This window comes from Stigmatopora argus, chromosome 15 (genome assembly GCF_051989625.1).
Source record: "Stigmatopora argus isolate UIUO_Sarg chromosome 15, RoL_Sarg_1.0, whole genome shotgun sequence".
In the NCBI taxonomy this organism is placed as follows: domain Eukaryota; kingdom Metazoa; phylum Chordata; class Actinopteri; order Syngnathiformes; family Syngnathidae; genus Stigmatopora; species Stigmatopora argus.
Window position 1 is genome coordinate 13,294,702 of NC_135401.1, and position 18,763 is coordinate 13,313,464.

General features: G+C 44.0%; 2 protein-coding genes across 2 annotated transcripts in view; both read left to right on the forward strand.

Annotated features, from left to right (window-relative positions):
* Positions 1–11,329, forward strand: part of LOC144090121 (A-kinase anchor protein 6-like) — a gene marked incomplete at its 3' end in the record, with an annotated part of 102,834 nt that extends 91,505 nt beyond the window's left edge. The window contains exons 18-20 of the mRNA XM_077621440.1: positions 587–796; positions 6,070–8,571; positions 10,943–11,329. Coding sequence (XP_077477566.1) covers positions 587–796; positions 6,070–8,571; positions 10,943–11,329 — 3,099 coding nt within the window. The remainder of the gene's footprint in view (positions 1–586; positions 797–6,069; positions 8,572–10,942) is intronic.
* LOC144089704 (uncharacterized) lies at positions 11,314–18,051 on the forward strand. Its single transcript, XM_077620803.1, has 3 exons — positions 11,314–12,325; positions 14,970–15,038; positions 17,191–18,051. Exons 1-3 carry the CDS (start codon positions 11,333–11,335, stop codon positions 17,230–17,232), a joined length of 1,104 nt encoding a protein of 367 aa, XP_077476929.1. The 5' UTR covers positions 11,314–11,332; the 3' UTR covers positions 17,233–18,051.
* The last annotated feature ends 712 nt before the right edge of the window (positions 18,052–18,763 follow it).

The window sequence follows — 18,763 nt, forward strand, 5'->3', positions numbered from 1 at the left end:
GCAGCTTTCGAGTCGGAACTTGTTGCTTCTCCATGCGTCAGAACTGACCGTATCCCAGTTGGTTTTTTTAAATTATCGAACCAGCCACGACTCGCTTTGAAGGGTTTTGCTGGTGTTTTTTTCAGATGCTTGCTTTGCTTTCAAGTCCAGGTAGATTCTGCTGAATTTTTCGCAGATTATCGACTCAGTCACGCTATCTTCAGTAAAAAATGCAACCTCTACGGCACGGTGCTCGTAGATATCTTTACGCGAGGGAGATGCGGTAAGAAAGACAGAGCGATACTGTTCTCATAAGCAGCGTCTCGCATACTCGGCCGCCCGGACGGCCGCATCAGGAACCATCTGATATGCTCGTATCTCAAATTTGTCTCGTATCTCAAGGCAAAAATTTGCTTGGAATTTTCCTCGTATATGAAATTTCTTGTATGTTGGGACACTCGTATCTCAAGGTATTACTGTAAATTAAAGAAAAACTTTTATTTAAAAATAACTGCCCCACCCCCACTACTTAGATCAAAATTCCACCCATGACGATATCAATTGCATATAGCGGGGCAGTAACGGCAGCGTTATGTTTGGTCCACAGTCTTTGTGTTCAGACGTGCAAGCTCGCCGCCAAGGGGTCTCGTGGGTTCTGAAAGTTTGCCAGCAACTGCTCCGGTCGAGAACCGAGGCGGAGCAGCACCGCGAGGCCCTGCAGCTGCTGTCCATCAACCTGGAGCGGCGCTGGGAGGCCGTCGTCATGCAGACGCTCCACTGGCAGAACAGACTCAAGAAGGAACTAGGAGAGCACCAGGTGGGATTCTGACACTTACAATGACACGCCTGCGCTTGCCGTTACCTTTTAGACACTAGCCATGTGTCTTGCAATTACTATTATTTCAATGGTTTTAGCTTATTTGATGTTTTAAGCATCATTCAAAATTAGTTATATTATTATTCAAATTCATCTGAAAAGAAATAAAAATACGCACTTTATTTTATTGTATTTTTAATCCTTAATTACATTATTTTATTTTCAAAGATGTTTTAGGAATCATTTAGGAACAAAAAGTGTTTCATTCACTAATTTATTCAATACTAGAGTTAAATTGGTTTTTTAAATTTATTTTTGTTTTACTTCCTGTTCATTCGATGATGTTTTAACCCCCACTCTTTTAATTAAGTCATTTTATTTACTTTGAATAATCAGAACAAAAATTTCAATTTTATGTTAGTATTGTTATTAAGATGATGAGCAAAATTTAATGAAGGTTGAAAGTTGAAGATACAGTAAAATAATCTTTTTTATTATTATTATAGATTAAAATTATTCATATCTTTGCTGACAATTTATTAGCTAATTCAAGGACTTTTCTTTGTTTTTTATATTCTCATGTTTCCAAAAATTATTTAAAATAAATAAATAAATTTCACTCAAAATTCCTGAACTGGCTGCCCAGTGGACGGTACTCGGACGTTTCGTCGAAAGACGTTTGGTCCCCGGACGTTTGGTCGACCGGACATTTGGTCGAACGGACGTTTGGTAGAACGGACATTTGGTAGAACGGACGTTTGGTAGAACGGACGTTTGGTCGCCGGATTGTTACTGTTGAAACCAACTCTCAAAATTATAATCATGAGAGAGAGAGTGAGTTTAATATCCAAATATCTAATATAAAAATATCAACAGTAAACTCTGTCATAATTTGACAGCGAGCGAACCCGGCGACAAAACGTCCGGTCGACCAAACGTCTGGTCGACCAAACGTCCGGGGACTAAACATCTTTCGACCAAACGTCCGGTCACGCCAGTGGACGAGTGGTTAGCGTGTCGACCTCAGAGTTCGATGTTGAGAGTTTGATCCCAGGTCGGTCCTCACTGTGTGAAGTTTGTATGTTCTCCCCGGGCTGGTGTGGGTTTTCTCTTGGTACTCCGGTTTCCTCCCATATCCTCAAAACATGCATTGTTGTCTGGCAAATTGCCCCAGGTATGAGGATGAGCCTGAATGGTTGTTCGTCTGGCTGTTTTTGTGGTTGATTCCCTGCCATGGTTAGCTGGAATAGCCCCAAGCACCCCCTGCTACCCTTGTAAAGATTCAGTTCAGAAAATGAATGAATGAATGAATGAGTTCCTGAACTCCATTGTTCCTGATAAATAGATGTATACAAAAGATTTGATATGGAAAAAAAGTTTTTGAACTCGAACAAAATCTCTTTAAACTGTTGGTATGTCAGAGATAGGGTTTGTGTCCAGACACACATTTGCGAGTGTGCACACAGGGATGACAAATTTGGCCGTCGGGCAGTTGTGACCTCGGCTCCCGCCTCAGAGTCATTTGACTTCCTTGGTGGAGCCAACAATAACAAAAAAGCTTGCGCTTATTAATAAATGCCGCCGCTTCAGATCAAACCAAGTCATTTTTCTTTGTTGTGTGTGCGTGCATGCTTGTCAACTTTATATATGATCGAAGTACTGGCGTGTCACTTAAACACTTCTTGTCCATCCAGATGAAGCACGATTATTTGGTATGTGAGAGAAATGATATGTTGGCCTGAAATGTAATTTATTATTTGAGGGTTTAAGTAAACTCTAACTGATCACAACAGTTAGAGTAATCTTACTTTTTAAGACCAGTAGTTAGTATTCACCATCCATCAATGTAGAATAAGACAGATGTTATAAGCAATTTGCATTTGTAGTTCCGTGTGCGGTCGATTGGTCGCCGGTCTTTTGGTCACCGGTCTTTTGGTCGCGGTCTTTAGGTCGCCCGGAAGTTTGGTCGTCGTCACCGTGTACCTGTAGTTCAGTATAAATCGGGGTTTTATCTTTCCGTCTAAACTGTTATGTCTTGGTTTTCTTAAAAATGTACCCTAGATATTCAGACCGATTAACGTCCAACCATGACTTGGTGAATTATACATTTTAAGTTCAATTTTAGTAAGGAAGGTTAACACAAAAGAGAAGGTTAAAAAACTGCGTTATAGCTCCAAGTTTGCTTTTCTGCCACAATGGGAGGAGAACTTTTGTGCTTTTCTCAACAATACATCAGCACGCTGAGAAATGATATTTCATTTGGTCATGGCACTTGGTAATAGCATCCAGAGAGACGATTTTATTCCTCCATCCATTTTACCGACCAATACGTGCACGCTATCTTTACCTCGTTTAATTAAACACTTTGTGAAACAATTGTAGCACAAACATGTCAACTTTGTTCTTATTGTTTAACATATTAAAACAAAGATACAGTACAGAGATATTCTCCTTGCTTTTCTCAGCAACATCAGCACACTGAAAAAGAATATTTTATTTGGCAATGCATTGACAGCATCCACAAAGACGATTTTATTCGACAATATGTACACGCGTACATACGCTCTTTTTGCCCTGGTTAATGGACCCAGATGCTACACAATTTTAGCATGATGATGGGGGGAGAGTGGGACTACCGTTCCATTTATTCATATTCAACACTGCTGATCCCGGTCAGTGTCGCAGGGTGCTGGAGCCTATCTTAGCTGACAGTCAGACTACACCCTAGACTGGTCGCCAGTCAGATGTAAGGCACACATAATGACAGACAATCATTCGCAATCACAATCATGCCAGCACCGAGCGCAAATCGACTCAACGGTGCCCACACCAAAGTCAGGCAAGAGAACCACTAGACCAGGGGTCTGCGAACAGCATTTGGCTCGCGGCCAAAATGAATTATCCTATTTTGTATATACCGAGGCTCTTTGTTTCTCTTATTTTTTTTCTCTCTAAAAACACACTCAAATTCATCAGGGCCCATTCCTGTGTGGTGTTTGGATTTTCTCCCCAATTTTTGCTTGGGTTTTCTACGGGTGCTCTGGTTTCCTCCCACATCCCCCCAAAAAACGCTTCGTAGCCTGATTGAACACTCTAAATTGCCTCTAGGTATGAGTGTGAGCGTGAATGGTTGTCTGCCTCCTTGTGCCCTGCGATTGGCTGGCCACTGACTCAGGTGTCCCCTGCCACGTCCCCAAAGTCAGCTGAAACCCCCGCAACCCTTGTGATAATAAGCAGTGCAGAAATGAATGAATGAATGTTTTTTTAAGGCTATTTTAATATGAGGGCCATTAAATGAATTATTGAAGTGCAAATTTTACACACCGTATTTTCTCGCATATACCGTATTTGTTGCTAAAAAATGATGACTGAATCAAGGGCACGGCTTATATGCGCACATTACACTTGACATGCACAAAACTGCAAGGTGACAAGGCCGAAATGCCATAACCCAAGACAAATTAATGTTGACGTGTATGAATTAAATTCAAGAAGAAAAAAAACGTATCTGGCATAAAACGTGACAAAACTCACTTACTTGTGCCTACCATTACTCGCTCAGGGCGTCACCATCTTACCTAGGGATGACAAACCAGACCGCTACGCACACGCTTCTTGGTTTTACTGCTCACGTGACTTCCTTTTTGAATTTGTCTACGTGCAGGCAACATCCTTTAGGAATGTGCGATCCAGCAATCGATTTATACAGTACCTCAGAAATACCACATGCGATGATTTTTCTTAAGATTTTCCTTTCAAAGTAACACATTTGTATTAAAACCATAAATATGGAGGTGAAAATTGTGAATCAGGGGGTGTCTTATACGAGAGAAATTGTAAAATTCAACGATTTTAAGAGTATGGCTTATACGCGGAGGGGCGGCTAATACGTGAGAAAATACGGTAATTGTCGTTTAAATTTTCATTTTGGTTTAGTTGAATACTAAAATAAAAATGAGATTAATTAAGTGGATTTGATTTACATTTGATGAAATGTTTTTAACTAGTAAAGTGATATCAAAGATAGACGTGCTATTAATTTCGGCCAAAAGTCCAAGGGGCACTTAAAGTTAATTTTGTTGATTTTAAATGTTATGTTTAACCCATTGCCTGCCATTGACAATGAGGAATATCCAATTTGGCTGGCAGCCCTCACCCTTCAAAATGGATAAGCCCCATCGATGGCTGCCATTGAGTTAAATGGATGCCTAAAAAGGGTGAAAGTAACCATTCATATGTGAAAATTACATAGTTTTGGAATCACGTAGGCATGATTCATGTGTGTTGTTTCCCTCTTTGCTGATGCTGACCTCCCTCAGCATAGCCTCTAGCTGAAGAAGATGAATCATGTTGTGGTGAGCCAGCCAGGCTGGGTCTCCTTGGCGCGTCCAGCCCATGCTAAGCTAACAAATGGGAGCAGTCAGGGCCAAGTAAATGGAAAAACTTTCCCCACTTGGCCTCCAAATACAACATCAAGTAATGAAACGGGACGAGCAGCGATAGAAATTCTTGTCATCCTCAGTTTCCACCAAGATGTCATTTGCCGTCTGTGAATTCTCGTCATGAAATTACCCACATTGCTCCCTCGGCTCAACTCCAAAGGAAGGATGGACGTGAAATCAATCACAGATGTAAATAATACAGAAGAAGAAGCTTTGTGGGGGGGATTTGATTGGATTAGGCGGATGGAGACCCCGCCCCCTCGTGTCCGGCGAGCGCGCTCATGTGCGGCGGCCTTATCCTAAACACACAAATCCATTACACGCACACACGGCCAACTAGTTTATGAGATTAATAGGCTATGAATGACTAATACGCTCCCCTCCAACTCCCCCCACACATTCATATTAACGAGATGAGGAGCAATTTGTATAATTATGCCTGTGCAAGTGAACAATTCCAGCGTCTAAGCACATTTTCTCAGCCCCGTCATTGCCGCTGCTGCCTTCTGAAGGTTTTTCATTGCATGTTTACGTCCACTGTGAATTATTCATCTCTTTGTTCCGTGCTGAAATCATCCGACTACACTCTGAGGAACACTTTTTTCCCTCGTTCTTCTCATCCTCTAACTTTTTCAGCTTTACTCAAAGATCACAGCTGGGCCCTAATGGTTCTAAAATACCATGAATCACACTATCACAATTACTTGAGTATAAAGAAAATGTTCAAATGTGATTGACTGCTTCTCGAAGAGCGGAAGAAATCTTGTCTAAGTAATTTCATCAAACTCAAATGTCTTTCAGCAATGTTCTTTGTGTGTTCCTTGTCTGTAGGTTCCAGGGAACTTTCTGGAAGCAAGCCTGGTGGACCTCCACCAAACAAGCCCTGTCCAAGCTGCCCCTGGGGCCCCAGTTTCTGACGACTCGTGGGAATGGGACGAGACCGACATGACCATTACAGAAGCTACAGAAGCACCAGAACCAGACCTGACGCACAATCTTCCCTGCTCTGAGACCAGCCCGCTGAGCAGCCTCCACCCTCAGATAGCATCGGAGGTAGTTCTGCCCATCTACCAGGTATATAATGTCCATACGGTGGAGTTCGACAGTACTCCAGAGGTTCCCCTCAATTCCTGCAAGCCAAGCAAGATGAAGCAGCACATTTTTCAGAAGAGTCTGAGTAAAGACTCCACTTTTTCCTCCATGGAGTCCCTTCCGGACCTTTTAGGTGGGCTGATGCCAAGTGAGAGATGCGTGGAGCGGAAGCTTCAAAGGGAAGGGGGAAGAGACAGCGGCCAGTCGTCCGGCGGCCGTCACTCAGAGAGTGAAAGTGGAATTGTTAGCGATGTTGGAGACGCTGAAATGATACTCTGCCGTGGAAACTTGGGAGACGGAGAAGAAGAGGAACTTGAAACGACCAATCTGATGCTGCGCACACACAACCAAAGAGTGGATGAAATCCCAAAAACCCAAGGACTCACAGAAGATGAAAAAATGGTTACTCTTGGGAAGTCTCAGAGTGAGGAGCTCGAAAACCTAACCAATGATCGGAATGACTTGGCCCAAAATACGACCAAGTTTCTTTCGGGCCGCTGTTTGGATAAACTGCCTGGGCAGCGCCTTGTGAATGCCAGTCCTTTCTTATCTCCGGGGTCTTCTTTAGAGTCCCTCCTGTCTCTGGGCATGGAGCTTTTTCCATCCAAAGAGCACCTTCATCGCAGCGCCTCCCTGGAAAGTGGCCTGGCCGTGTGTCACAGCCTGGACGGCGACACCAGCGCTAGCCTCGTCAGCCTGGCGGAACTGGACCTGAGCCATACCAGAGACGAGGGCCACAATGGTTCAGAAGACCAGAGAGCTGGAGCTCAAGGAGAGTTGTCATCTGGGGAGCTGAGCCGGAGAACTCTGGATCTCTTGAAGCGCCTGGAGAACATTCAGAGTCCTTTGGCCACTAAAATGACTCGGAGTGTGTCAGACATGACGCTCCGGAGCAGATCTCCTCTTCGCCATCGACTGCTGGGCATTCGACACTCGCGGGGTTCCAACAAAGCTTTGCCGTCGCTCCTTAACGAGAGCTGCACATCTCTCACAGAGCTTAGCAGCACCGAAGAGTTGTCTGTGGGTTCCGAAGATCTCACAATGCTCCCGGATCACCAGAACCTCCTTCTGAGTCAGGCCTCGGCAGGGAGCGGCAATCAGTCCACCTACAGGAGGTGCTGCAAGAGGAGCACTAACCGAGAGGAGGCAGATAACGTCAGTTTGAGCATGGTGGTCAATGTCTCTTGCACTTCTGCCTGCACAGATGATGAAGATGACAGCGATCTCTTGTCCTCATCCACCCTCACACTCACCGAAGAGGAGATGGGAGTCCAGGAGGAAGAAGAGGAGAGGCTGACAGTCACATCGTCCGGGAACGATGATGAGGATGATGCGTTGGACATGGAGGAGCCCGACATGCTCGGCCTAGACTATATGAGGAAGGAGCTCCATGCGTGGATGCGACCTCCTCGCCCAACATTAGCAGCCACTTCAAAGACAGAAGTAGGACTTTTGGATGAACTTCAGTGCGGGGCCAACCCAGAACAAGGAGATCACCTGAGTTCTTCCAAACGTGACCAGGAACTTCACAAAAAGAAGGAGAACCAAAAGAATACTGCGAGGAGCTTCATTAGCCAGTTTTTAGACGATGTGGAGAACGGCAATGTGGAGCAATGTAGCTTGAAAGGCAAAGATGAGGACGACGAGCTCCTGTGGGATGAGTCCAGCGTGTTCACCAAGAAAGGAGACCCTCTCAACATAAGAGTAGAAGAAGCTCTTACCAGTAGAGGAGAACTTCTCAGTGAGTCCTTCTCCAAAGCTGAAAAGGATGTAAATCCACTAAATCAAGTTCCTTTGTCACCATCTTCAGAGTTCCTGCAGCGCACTCATGAATCCCACTTAGTTGGCCAACTAAAGGGTGAATTACCCTGTCAGAGCGCCTCCTCGCCACCTAAGGATGGGCCACAGTCCCATGACAGGAAGGCCATCACCATCCAAGAAAAATTCAAGTTTTCCTCCTTGGTGACGGAGGAGAGCAGGAGCCAGCTCCGGGACAAACATTCCTGCCAACGAACCAGAAAATTGAAAAGTTCTCATGGTTCCTCATGCTGTCATCTGCTTTCCACCCCAACTTCATCCTCCCCATCCCAGGCAAAGGACACTGTGCATGACTTTGTCATGGAGATCCTCGACTTGACTTCAGAAGCCCGAAAGAGGAAAGACATTCCAAGACAAGAGTTGACGCAGAAAGAATCTGATGCTGAGCTACAGCCTGCTTCACTCAAGCACATAAGAGACAAGGTAAAACACCCACAATTGACAGTTGGTTAAATAAAAAAGGATGTTCCGCTATTGAAAATAAAATAGGAACTCTAAAAGAATAAGTCACCTGGGAAAGGATCCAGCAACCCTTACGAGGATGCGCGATACGGATGATGAATTAATATTTAGTACAGTATAGTTAAGTATATAATACGGTGATAGCTCGTACAAGAATAAGAAAATGTATGTTAAAAACACTCCACTATGTCAATATAGATGTTTAATTGATTTAAACTGGTGGGCAGTTACTTGTGGGAAGCCCTCCCTGTCAAAATAGAATGGACACCATGGCAGCCAAATAGTTAAGATCTTGTGTTTACTACACCAGTAAGCAATGTTCCCTCTAAGCTGCGCGTGTGTGCGCAATTGCGCACTACTCTTGTCTTCTCTGCGCACAGCAAATCATATGGAGCGCACAAAATAAAATCCCAATTTTTTATATTTTTATTTATTTTATTTTAGCTGTGAGGCCGACGCGCAAACCACTCATCCGCTGGGCCGCCCATTCATAGATATTAATACCGTAATTACTCGAATATAACGCGCACTCGAAAATAACACGCAGGTCATTTTGGGCCAAAAAAATCTGGAAAAACGCAGTACTCGAATATAGTGCGCACCTAAAATTTCCCGCTGACGAAAATCAGAAATCTTACCTTTTTTTCTTCGTTTCACGATTGTTTTGTTCAAACAAATTTATTCATTAGAATCCTTCAAATGAAGAGTTCCTCTCTCTCTTTGTCTGTCCTCTTGTTATGATCGCGCCGCGTCGCTGGGTCGTCGCAGCGCGATCGGGGGCATCTGTTACGGTCGCGCCGCGTTGTGCGACGCGACCGTGGATGTAGGTAGACCCGAATACAGGAAGCAGGAGAGGACGAGGCATTCAGCGTGATACGGAGTCCTTTAATGAATCAACCAAGGCGTGGAAACAAACGTGGCCGCATGCGGCGCGCATACGGACAGAGGCAACAGAATAACGACAGCTAGCGACCGCTAGCAACCGCTAACAACAGTCAATGATAGTCAACGATAGTGAACGATCCGGCGACGTGTGATGACGCGTTGCTACTTAAATACAGGAAACGAAAGGAATCAATGGATTGGCTACAGCCGGTATGCGTCAACTTCCTCTTCCTCCCACAACACATCATCCGATTGGCTTTACGAGATGACGTAAAATCCGTGCGTCGGCTGTACGAGATGACGTAAAATCCGTGCGTCAAAGTGAGTTTGACAATGCTTTTTTCGATCGAAAATTTCTAATTTATTTTAGTTATTGATTATAACACTGAACTGAGAGAGGGTGAACTGGGACGAGTACGAGGCTAGAGGGGGGCAGTGGTGGTCTCGGCTTTCCGATTTTCGATCGGGTTTACGAGATGACGTAAAATCCATGCGTCGGCTTTAGGAGATGACGTAAAATCCGTGCGTCAGCTGTACGAGATGACGTAAAATCCGTGCGTCAAAGTGAGTTTGACAATGCTTTTTTCGATCGAAAATTTATAATTTATTTTAGTTATTGATTATAACACTGAACTGAGAGAGGGTGAACTGAGACGAGTACGAGGCTAGAGGGGGGCAGTGGTGGTCTCGGCTTTCCGATTTTCGATCGGGTTTACGAGATGACGTAAAATCCATGCGTCGGCTTTAGGAGATGACGTAAAATCCGTGCGTCAGCTGTACGAGATGACGTAAAATCCGTGCGTCAAAGTGAGTTTGACAATGCTTTTTTCGATCGAAAATTTGTAATTTATTTTAGTTCTTGATTATAACACGCACCCCCAACTATTGGAATTAATTATATAGCAAAAACCTGCGTGTTATATTCGAGTAATTACGGTAATTACATTTTATTATTACTAAATCATTTATGTGTAGTAGACATGCACCTGCCTATGACAGGTGTGATACTGGTGTGTGGCCATAGCGAGCAATGATGATGTTGCTCACACCAATACTCAGTGTACTCAGGGAGGTTGTCTTTCTGCCCAGACAAACAAAAAATTAGAGGGAACATTGCCAGTAAGTTTTTTTTTTTTTTAAATCTAAGTATATTTGAAGACTAATGTCTTGTAAAAACGCAGAAATACTTCATGGTATTAGACTATTCAAGTATATTCTATGTGTTCTTTTTGGTTGCACTTGATATTTTCAATTAGCTGCTGTGAAATTTTGCTCTGCATCTTTTTTGTCTGTGTTCCCATCAGACGTTGACTGATTTTCCGTCATTGAATCAAACACATTACAGATCGCAACTTGCAATGTTTGTTTCTAGTCGGATCAGTTAAAAGTGCCCCTCAACGCATCCAATCATGAATCATTGACTTTGTTTTGTTGGTACTTCTACCAGGTGGTGCAACATTCACATCAGCCCTTACATCTCCGTAAAGGCGACTTCTACGCTTATTTGTCGCTCTCCTCTCACGACAGCGACTGCGGCGAAGTCACTCAATGCGCCGAGGACAAGAGTGCCACACCCATACCGTACCTCATAACGACCTTTGCCGCAACCCCCACACCAGTCCCCAGCCCTGATTTGACCGTTGAAGCCAAAACACATCGTCCTGACAATGACAACGTTTGCACTCTGGACTTGGATACACGTGATCACCCCGCCGCCATCTCCAGCCCCTCGTTGCCTCCCAGCCCGGACCTCTGCGACGAGGAGACGCTCTTCCCTGCCTGCACTGAGGAGGTCTACTTGGGCCCACCTCTCATGCCACCCACTAATAACGCCCCAATGATATTTAAACCGGATGGCTCACAGCCATTCTTGAAGAAAGAGGGACAACTGAGACAGACTGAAGAGGATCGGAGTGCCACGTTTGCTCTTCCAGAAGTTATAGACCACGGTTTTCCCCTTTACAACAACATGCCATCCTATGGAAAGTTGTCAAAGATCTCCAACCTTGATTCCCTAAAAACCGATGAGGAGAAAAAGATACCTGAGGATGTCCAAAGCAATGTCTTAGCTGTTCAGGAGCCTTCTGTCGAGGTCTCCCAAAGTTCGCCCCTATACTTCACCATGCCAGCAGTCCAGGAGAAAGTCTCCAAACTTGAGGAACCACAACTCTTGAAAGAGGAGAATAAACCAGGTGATCTCAAGAGTCTTGTCTCGGCTGAACCGAAGACTCCTTATAGCTTGTTTTGCATCAATAACGAGGTCCAAAAGGGTTCGGCAGTCAAGATTGCTGGTCCTAAGCACTTCCTCACAGATCCTGAGAAGGTCAAAGGCATGGCATCTGCTGTCCAGGAGCCTCCCTACAGCTCTTTCTCCATCAACAGCAAGGTTTCAGGTGAAGCAAAGCGGGGGGAGGCCTCGCAACTCGCAGGCTGCGACGTGTCATGCCGGCATGAGGAGGCGCGTAGTAATGAGGCGCCTTCTTATCTTAATCCCCGGGCGCGTGTCGCCCTGATAGACTCCTCGCCGGCCCAATGTTTGGCAGATACTAAAACGCTTCAATCCAATATTGGCGCCGTAATGACCAAGATAAGTGTCGGCGGCGCTGCGACAAATCCCTCAAAAGAGCCGCCCGCCTCCGCCGCTGCCACGCGTATTAATCCCAAAATTAACTGCGGGCCGATCAAAGAGGCTGATAGGGCGGCGACGGGGAGGCGAGGCGAGGCTGCAGCCCGCAGCGTCAAACAGCCTGAAGCCAGGACGACAGCGCGAAGGCGTCAGGAAGCCAACACGACAACGACAACCGTCATGGCGGGGAAGAAGAAAAAGCAGGTTGGTCCTATGCTATTAGTCTGATCCTCTTAAATCTTCTTGTTAGTCCTGGCTAGGGTTAGGTAGGACATTAAAACAATAACATCCATCCATCTACCGTACCGCTTATCCTCACAAAGGTTGCAGGGGTGCTAGAACCTATCCCAGCCAACCACAGGCACCAGGAAAACTGGTTACCAGCCAATCACAAAGCACAATGAAACAGACAACCACTCACGCTCACAGTCGCACTGCCACCAGACAGCCTAATTCAAACAGGAAAAGAACCACTTCAACATCTGTTGGCTCTTATAAAATGTTTAACATTGTTCAACTACTGTTTGATTTCTTACTTAGATGATAAAATCAACATTTTACTTCACAGGTGTCAAACTCCAGGCCACCACATAAATTAGTGATGCACACAAAAGTATTTAACTTCATGTTTCTGTTTAAAATCTCATCTCATCTCATTGTATGAACCGCTTTATCCTCATTAGGGTCACGGGGGGTGCTGGAGCCATCCCAGCTGTCTCCGGGCCAGAGGGGGGGGACACCGTGAATCGGTTGCCAGTTGATCGGAGGGCACGTTAAGACGGATAACCATGCACACTCACACCCGTACCTAGAGGCAATTTAGAGTGTCCAATCAGCCTACCATGCAAGTCTTTGGAATGTGGGAGGAAACCGGAGCACCCGGAGAACACCCACACAGGCCCGGGGAGAACATGCAAACTCCACACAGGTGGACGTGACCTGGGTTTGAACCCAGGGCCCCAGAGCCGTGAGGCCGACTCGCTAACCATTCGCTCCACCGGGCAGCTCTCTGTTTAATAATAATAATAATAATAATCGGACATAGGCCCTGTTATGATCACGCTGCGTCGCTGGGTCGTCGCAGCGCGATCGGGGGTATCTGTTACGGTCGCGCCGCGTTGTGCGCCGCGACCGTGGATGTAGGTAGGGACCCAAATGCAGGAGGCAGGAGAGGACGAGGCATTAGCGTGATAACGAGTCCTTTAATGCATCAACCAAAACGTGGGAAACAAACGTGGCCGCATGCGGCGCGCATACGGACAGAGGCAACAGAATGGCAACAGAAATACGACCGCTAGCGACCGCTAGCGACCGCTAGCAACCGCTAACAACAGTCCATGATGTCATCGATAGTGAACGAAGGTAGTATGATCCGGCGACGTGTGATGACGCGTCGCTTACTTAAATACAGGAACCGAAAGTAAACATTGAATTGGCTACAGCCGGTACGTGTCGACGGCAACCCAGGAGGGCCAAAAGGGCACTCCTGACAGGCCCTGGCGTCATTATCAACAACCAAAAAGTTTAAAATCAAATAACAAAACATACCAAAAATTCTGTAGCCTTTGATAAAAGCTTGAAGGCTATTGAAAATTAAATGAAGATTTACTTCCATTCCAAACCGTTTTCCAAACTGCTTATCCTCACAAAGGTCCCGGGGGGGTGCTGGAGCCTCTCACTTCTAAAACACGTTGCACACGTTTTGCAATGTTGACTCCCAAATAGATTGGACATCTTTCACCATCAATGGCAGTGAATGGATTAAAATCACTTATGAAGGTCATCTTACATTATACACATACATAAGGAAGTTCATGTCATCTATTTCAGTCCACACAGGGAATGTGCCATTCAATCCGCAAGCTAAATGCTAAGCTAAATATCAAGTGTATATTCAAGTCATGTCTAGCAGTAAAAAAATGACTTTTACACACACAAAAAATGTATGCTTCCGCTCAGTTTTGCATCACGCCCCTGCCCCTCCTACCCCCGAGGTGCTAAGGTGGGATTTGCAGACGTCTCACTTTCAGGTCCAAGGAACAACATCAGCATAATTACTATCAGTCGCATTTGATTAGGATTCATCAGCCTTGAATTAGTGCATTTGGGCTCTTTTTTTTCTCCCCCACTTTTCTATTTCCTCATGCAAATCAGCACACGGTCTTGCTCGTTGGCGCTTTAGCCACTTTTAGCACTTTGAGGGAATCGTCGGTAGGCACGGACAATTTTGCTGCTAGTTGCGGTTTTCCAAACACAAAAGGGAAAAAAAGCAAATGAGATGAAAGTGCAACCCAAAGAATAATAAAATGTAATGCATTGTTATTATTATTATTATGCATGGTAGACTCTGTATCCCTTTGTGGATTTTATTTACATCGCCCAAACGCTGGTTGCAAAAACTCGCTTGATTTGTTTTGATTTTTCTTCTTAGAAAGGACACAACTAGCTTATCCCAGCTGACTTCAAGCAAAAGGCAAACTACACTCTAGAACAGGGGTCACCAACTCTGATTGTCAAGGGTCCTTATTCAGTCTGTTTTCCACGTCCCCCTCATCCAACACACCTGGAACAAAAAATCAGGATCATTATCAGGCCTCTGGACAGGTTGCTGATGAGTTGATCATTGGATTTAGTTGCGGTAACTGAATAGTGGCCCTCAAGGACCGAAGTTGAAGACCCCTGCTTAAGACTAGTCACCAGTCAATCATAGGGCACACATAGAAAAATAACCATTTCTACTCACAATCACACCGCCGACAAATTTTCTGGACCAATTCGTGAATTTAGTTTTAAGCTATTTCTGCACATTTCAAACTGAAATTAATGTCTTTCTTTGTCTGTGTGGAAGGTCAAGGCTGTCAATCAATCCACCACGGCCCAGAAGGGGCGGGGCCAAGTCTTGGTTCGGCCTATCAGAGTAAGTCGCAAACAACTACTGATTTTCTTCCATTCTTGTTCCATAAGGTTTATCCACATTAGGCTCATTGCGTGGCCGGACGTTTGGTCGCCAGACTTTTGGTCGCCGGACTTTTGGTCGCCTGACCTTTGGTCGCCCGGACCCAAACAATCGGCGACCAAACGTCCGGCGACCAAAGGTCCGGCGACCAAAAGTCCGGCGACAAAACAAGGTAAAACAACACGGTCTACGCATCAATAAAAGCCAACAATGGCCCTGAGCAGTTTCACTGAGCGGACGTGTGAGTGTATAAGAGTTTGTATGTACATGAGTTGTCCCCTTAGGAAGGGACGTCAGTCAGGGTCTTAACAAGTTCTCCAACAAAACACAATAAAAGTACGGGAAATTTGGAGCTTTTCTTTAGCCTAATAATTAATAGGGCATTAAGTATGACGAAATAATAATTCACAGTTTGTATTTAGGGAATTTGAGCAACAATTTTAAATGGTAATTATCAATAACCTTCCGGGCGACCAAACGTCCGGCGACCAAAAGTCCGGCGACCAAACGGCCGAGTACCGGCTCATTGCCTGCCAACCCTCCCGGTCAAAAATAATTGGACCTCTAGCACTGTCAGTGGCAGTGAATGAGTTAAGACCTGGTCGCCAGTCAATGTCCGGTCACATGTAGACAAACAGCAGAGGTGGAAAATGATCTAGCCTGGCTCTTCCCCTGAATTCCATCATTTCTATCACATACAAAATCAAACAAAAAAAGCCGAGGAACAAAGACTATGAATATACGGTGCGCTTTCACGTGTGTGTACACTAGTGGCTGGCCTATGGGTGCCTCCAGGGCTAAGCAAACCTCAGTGCACCCATCTACACTCACAAACCACCCTCAGGGCAGGGCACGCGAGTCCTGTAGACACTCTGACAGCCCAGCAGCTGCACACACACGCGTGCACACACACACGAGAGGACGAAGCTGCATGCACAAAACACACACACACACACCCACAAACACATGATATCAGCGATGCATACAGCTGGTACTGACCCCCATCGGGTGTCCCAGTCTAGCCCACCTGTTCACGCACACACACATGCACTAGCTCAATTAAAGCAATGGTGAATGCAGCTCATGATGTGCTCTGTGACCCAGACAGCAGAAGGTCCACAAGTGTGTGTGTGTGTGTGTGTGTGTTTGTTGAGGTTTCATCATCCACTGATGCACTGAAAGTTTCATACTGACAAAAGAAGAGAAATAAATAGCAGTTCTTACTGTGGACTGATTCAAAAGAAATATCAGTGAAAGTATTTTTCTCACCCAAATCAACTAGCTTGATGCTAATCTCCATAGTGAGACTAAATAGCGTTAAGTTTATGGTAGTTGCTCATAATAAAAACTTGCAGAAAGATGTGCTTTATGCATATATATATATATATATATATATATATATATATATATATATATATATATATATATATATATATATATATATATATATATATATATATATATATATATACATATATATATATATATATAGAGCAGGGGTGTCAGACTCGGGTTGGTTCGTGGGCCGCGTTAACGTCAACTCGATTTCATGTGGGCCGGACCATTTTAGATATAATATTTAGATATATTTTTTATAAATGGATTAAAAACATTGGATTTAAATCCCTGAATATTCAGTTTTTTATAGATCTAAAACAATGTTTATTTTAGCTTTTTTTAAATATATTTTTAGATTTTACAAAATGATTTTTGAACTAAAAACACAGAAAAAATGGATTAAAAAATTACATTTTTTGATTTAAAAGGGGGAAAATCAGGAAATTTAATATACATCTATACTCTTCATTTTTATCCTAAAACAGAAAGTCGGCACTCATGAATTACTTTCCCGGGCCACACAAAAGAAAATCAGGAAATTTAATATACATCTATACTCTTCATTTTTATCCTAAAACAGAAAGTCGGCACTCATGAATTACTTTCCCGGGCCACACAAAATGATGCGACAGGCCAGATTTGGCCCCGGGCCGCCACTTTGACACGTGTATTCTAGAGTGTGAGCATAGCCAAATTTTGCCTCCAAATTGTCAATTGGTACATTTTTCTTGAATTCCATCTGCATTTCCTTTATTTGTTTACTTTTCCCATCCAGACAGGACCTTCAGGAGGCAGGGCCATCCCGGTTCAACTGTGAGGGCTGCCACCACCAAGCATTTCAGAATGAGGACAACTGACATGTGACTGCTGAAAGAGAAGATGAAAGTATAATACAGAAAGTGTGAAGAATTTAGAAAATAGAAGAAAAGACATAAGAAAGAGAAAATCCAAGGTTGAACATCACATCCAACACACACATACACACAGTGCACACCAACACAATTATGTGCACTTCATCACATACAAAATACACGAACACAAATAGGACCATGTGACAGAGCGATGTTTTTTTGAAGATGACCCTGAAAGTTAAACTGAAAAATGGACAGAAATGTGATGTTTTATCTATGCAACGATGGCATAGCATCCATGTTGCGTGTGTGGTGGTGGCCATATTGCGAGGGTCATGCTTTGGTGTTTTGCTGTTTTGCTTGGATGAATGAAGCTCAACTATGGTTTGAGTCTATTTGTGCCTTGCTTAAGATGACATCTACCTTTTTAGCAACCATATGGATGAGGGTGAGGATGATGATAAATTGTGTACATTTGTAAAGGTGGAATGCTACTTGTGTGTTGCTTTGCGTGTCCCGACTGCATGTTTCCCGCATCCTGAAACTCATGCGAGCTAAGATATCAACGTCATTTTTGGAGAAGTGTTTCATCTTCTTCTTTTTTTTTTACTTGGAATTGATGTGTAACAGAGGTCAAAAGGTCTGTTTGCTATAAGAAGAAAAAAACAGGCACTCTTTTTACTGTTTGCTGTATGAAGCTGATGTGATTAGGATGACTTGTAGCACCTCATCCAGAGAGAGGCATGCTAGACTACGCCAATAATTAATAAAAATGAGAATTATCATCACTTTTTGTCTGTTTTTGTCAAAAGTGACTATTTTGTGTAGTGAGAAAGTCGCAGCCTCAATCAGGATGAAAAAAATGACCACAGACAACCAAATGTTTATGTTTTGCTTATTGAGATTATGATGGTGATGATGATCAAAGTCATAAATTCCCATTTAACTGCAAAAATTTTTGTCCTGCCCTCAATCACCTCCACTTTTCTTCTTCTCCGCGCGGCATGATTGGAGTATAACCACACTGAAGTGAAAACTTGTTTTCCTTGCCCATCACAAGGTCACCACCATGATGATGATGATGATCATAAAAATGATAATGAAAAAGATGATGTGTTTTTATATGATCATAATGTTGTCCTGATTGAAGGAGCAACGTTCCCAAAGTGATCCCAGCACTCATGACGGAAATTATTCATCAAATGGGAGAAGACAATCGCACCTTCGTCATGGTGTACATTCGTGCATGTATTTACTTCTATATCCTGTTATCTTTGCATTGCTTTATAAGACAAATATTGGCTTGTTATTCATATTATTTTATTATCTTTTTCACTCTAGATACAAATGTATTAGTGTTGCAATGATCACATATCAGTGCCATTGACGGCGATAGATGTCAAATCTATTTTGACTGTGACGGCGTGCAGTGGGTGGACCGGCGGCTTGAGTGGTTAACACGTTGGCCTCACGGTTCTGGGGTCCTGGGTTCAAATC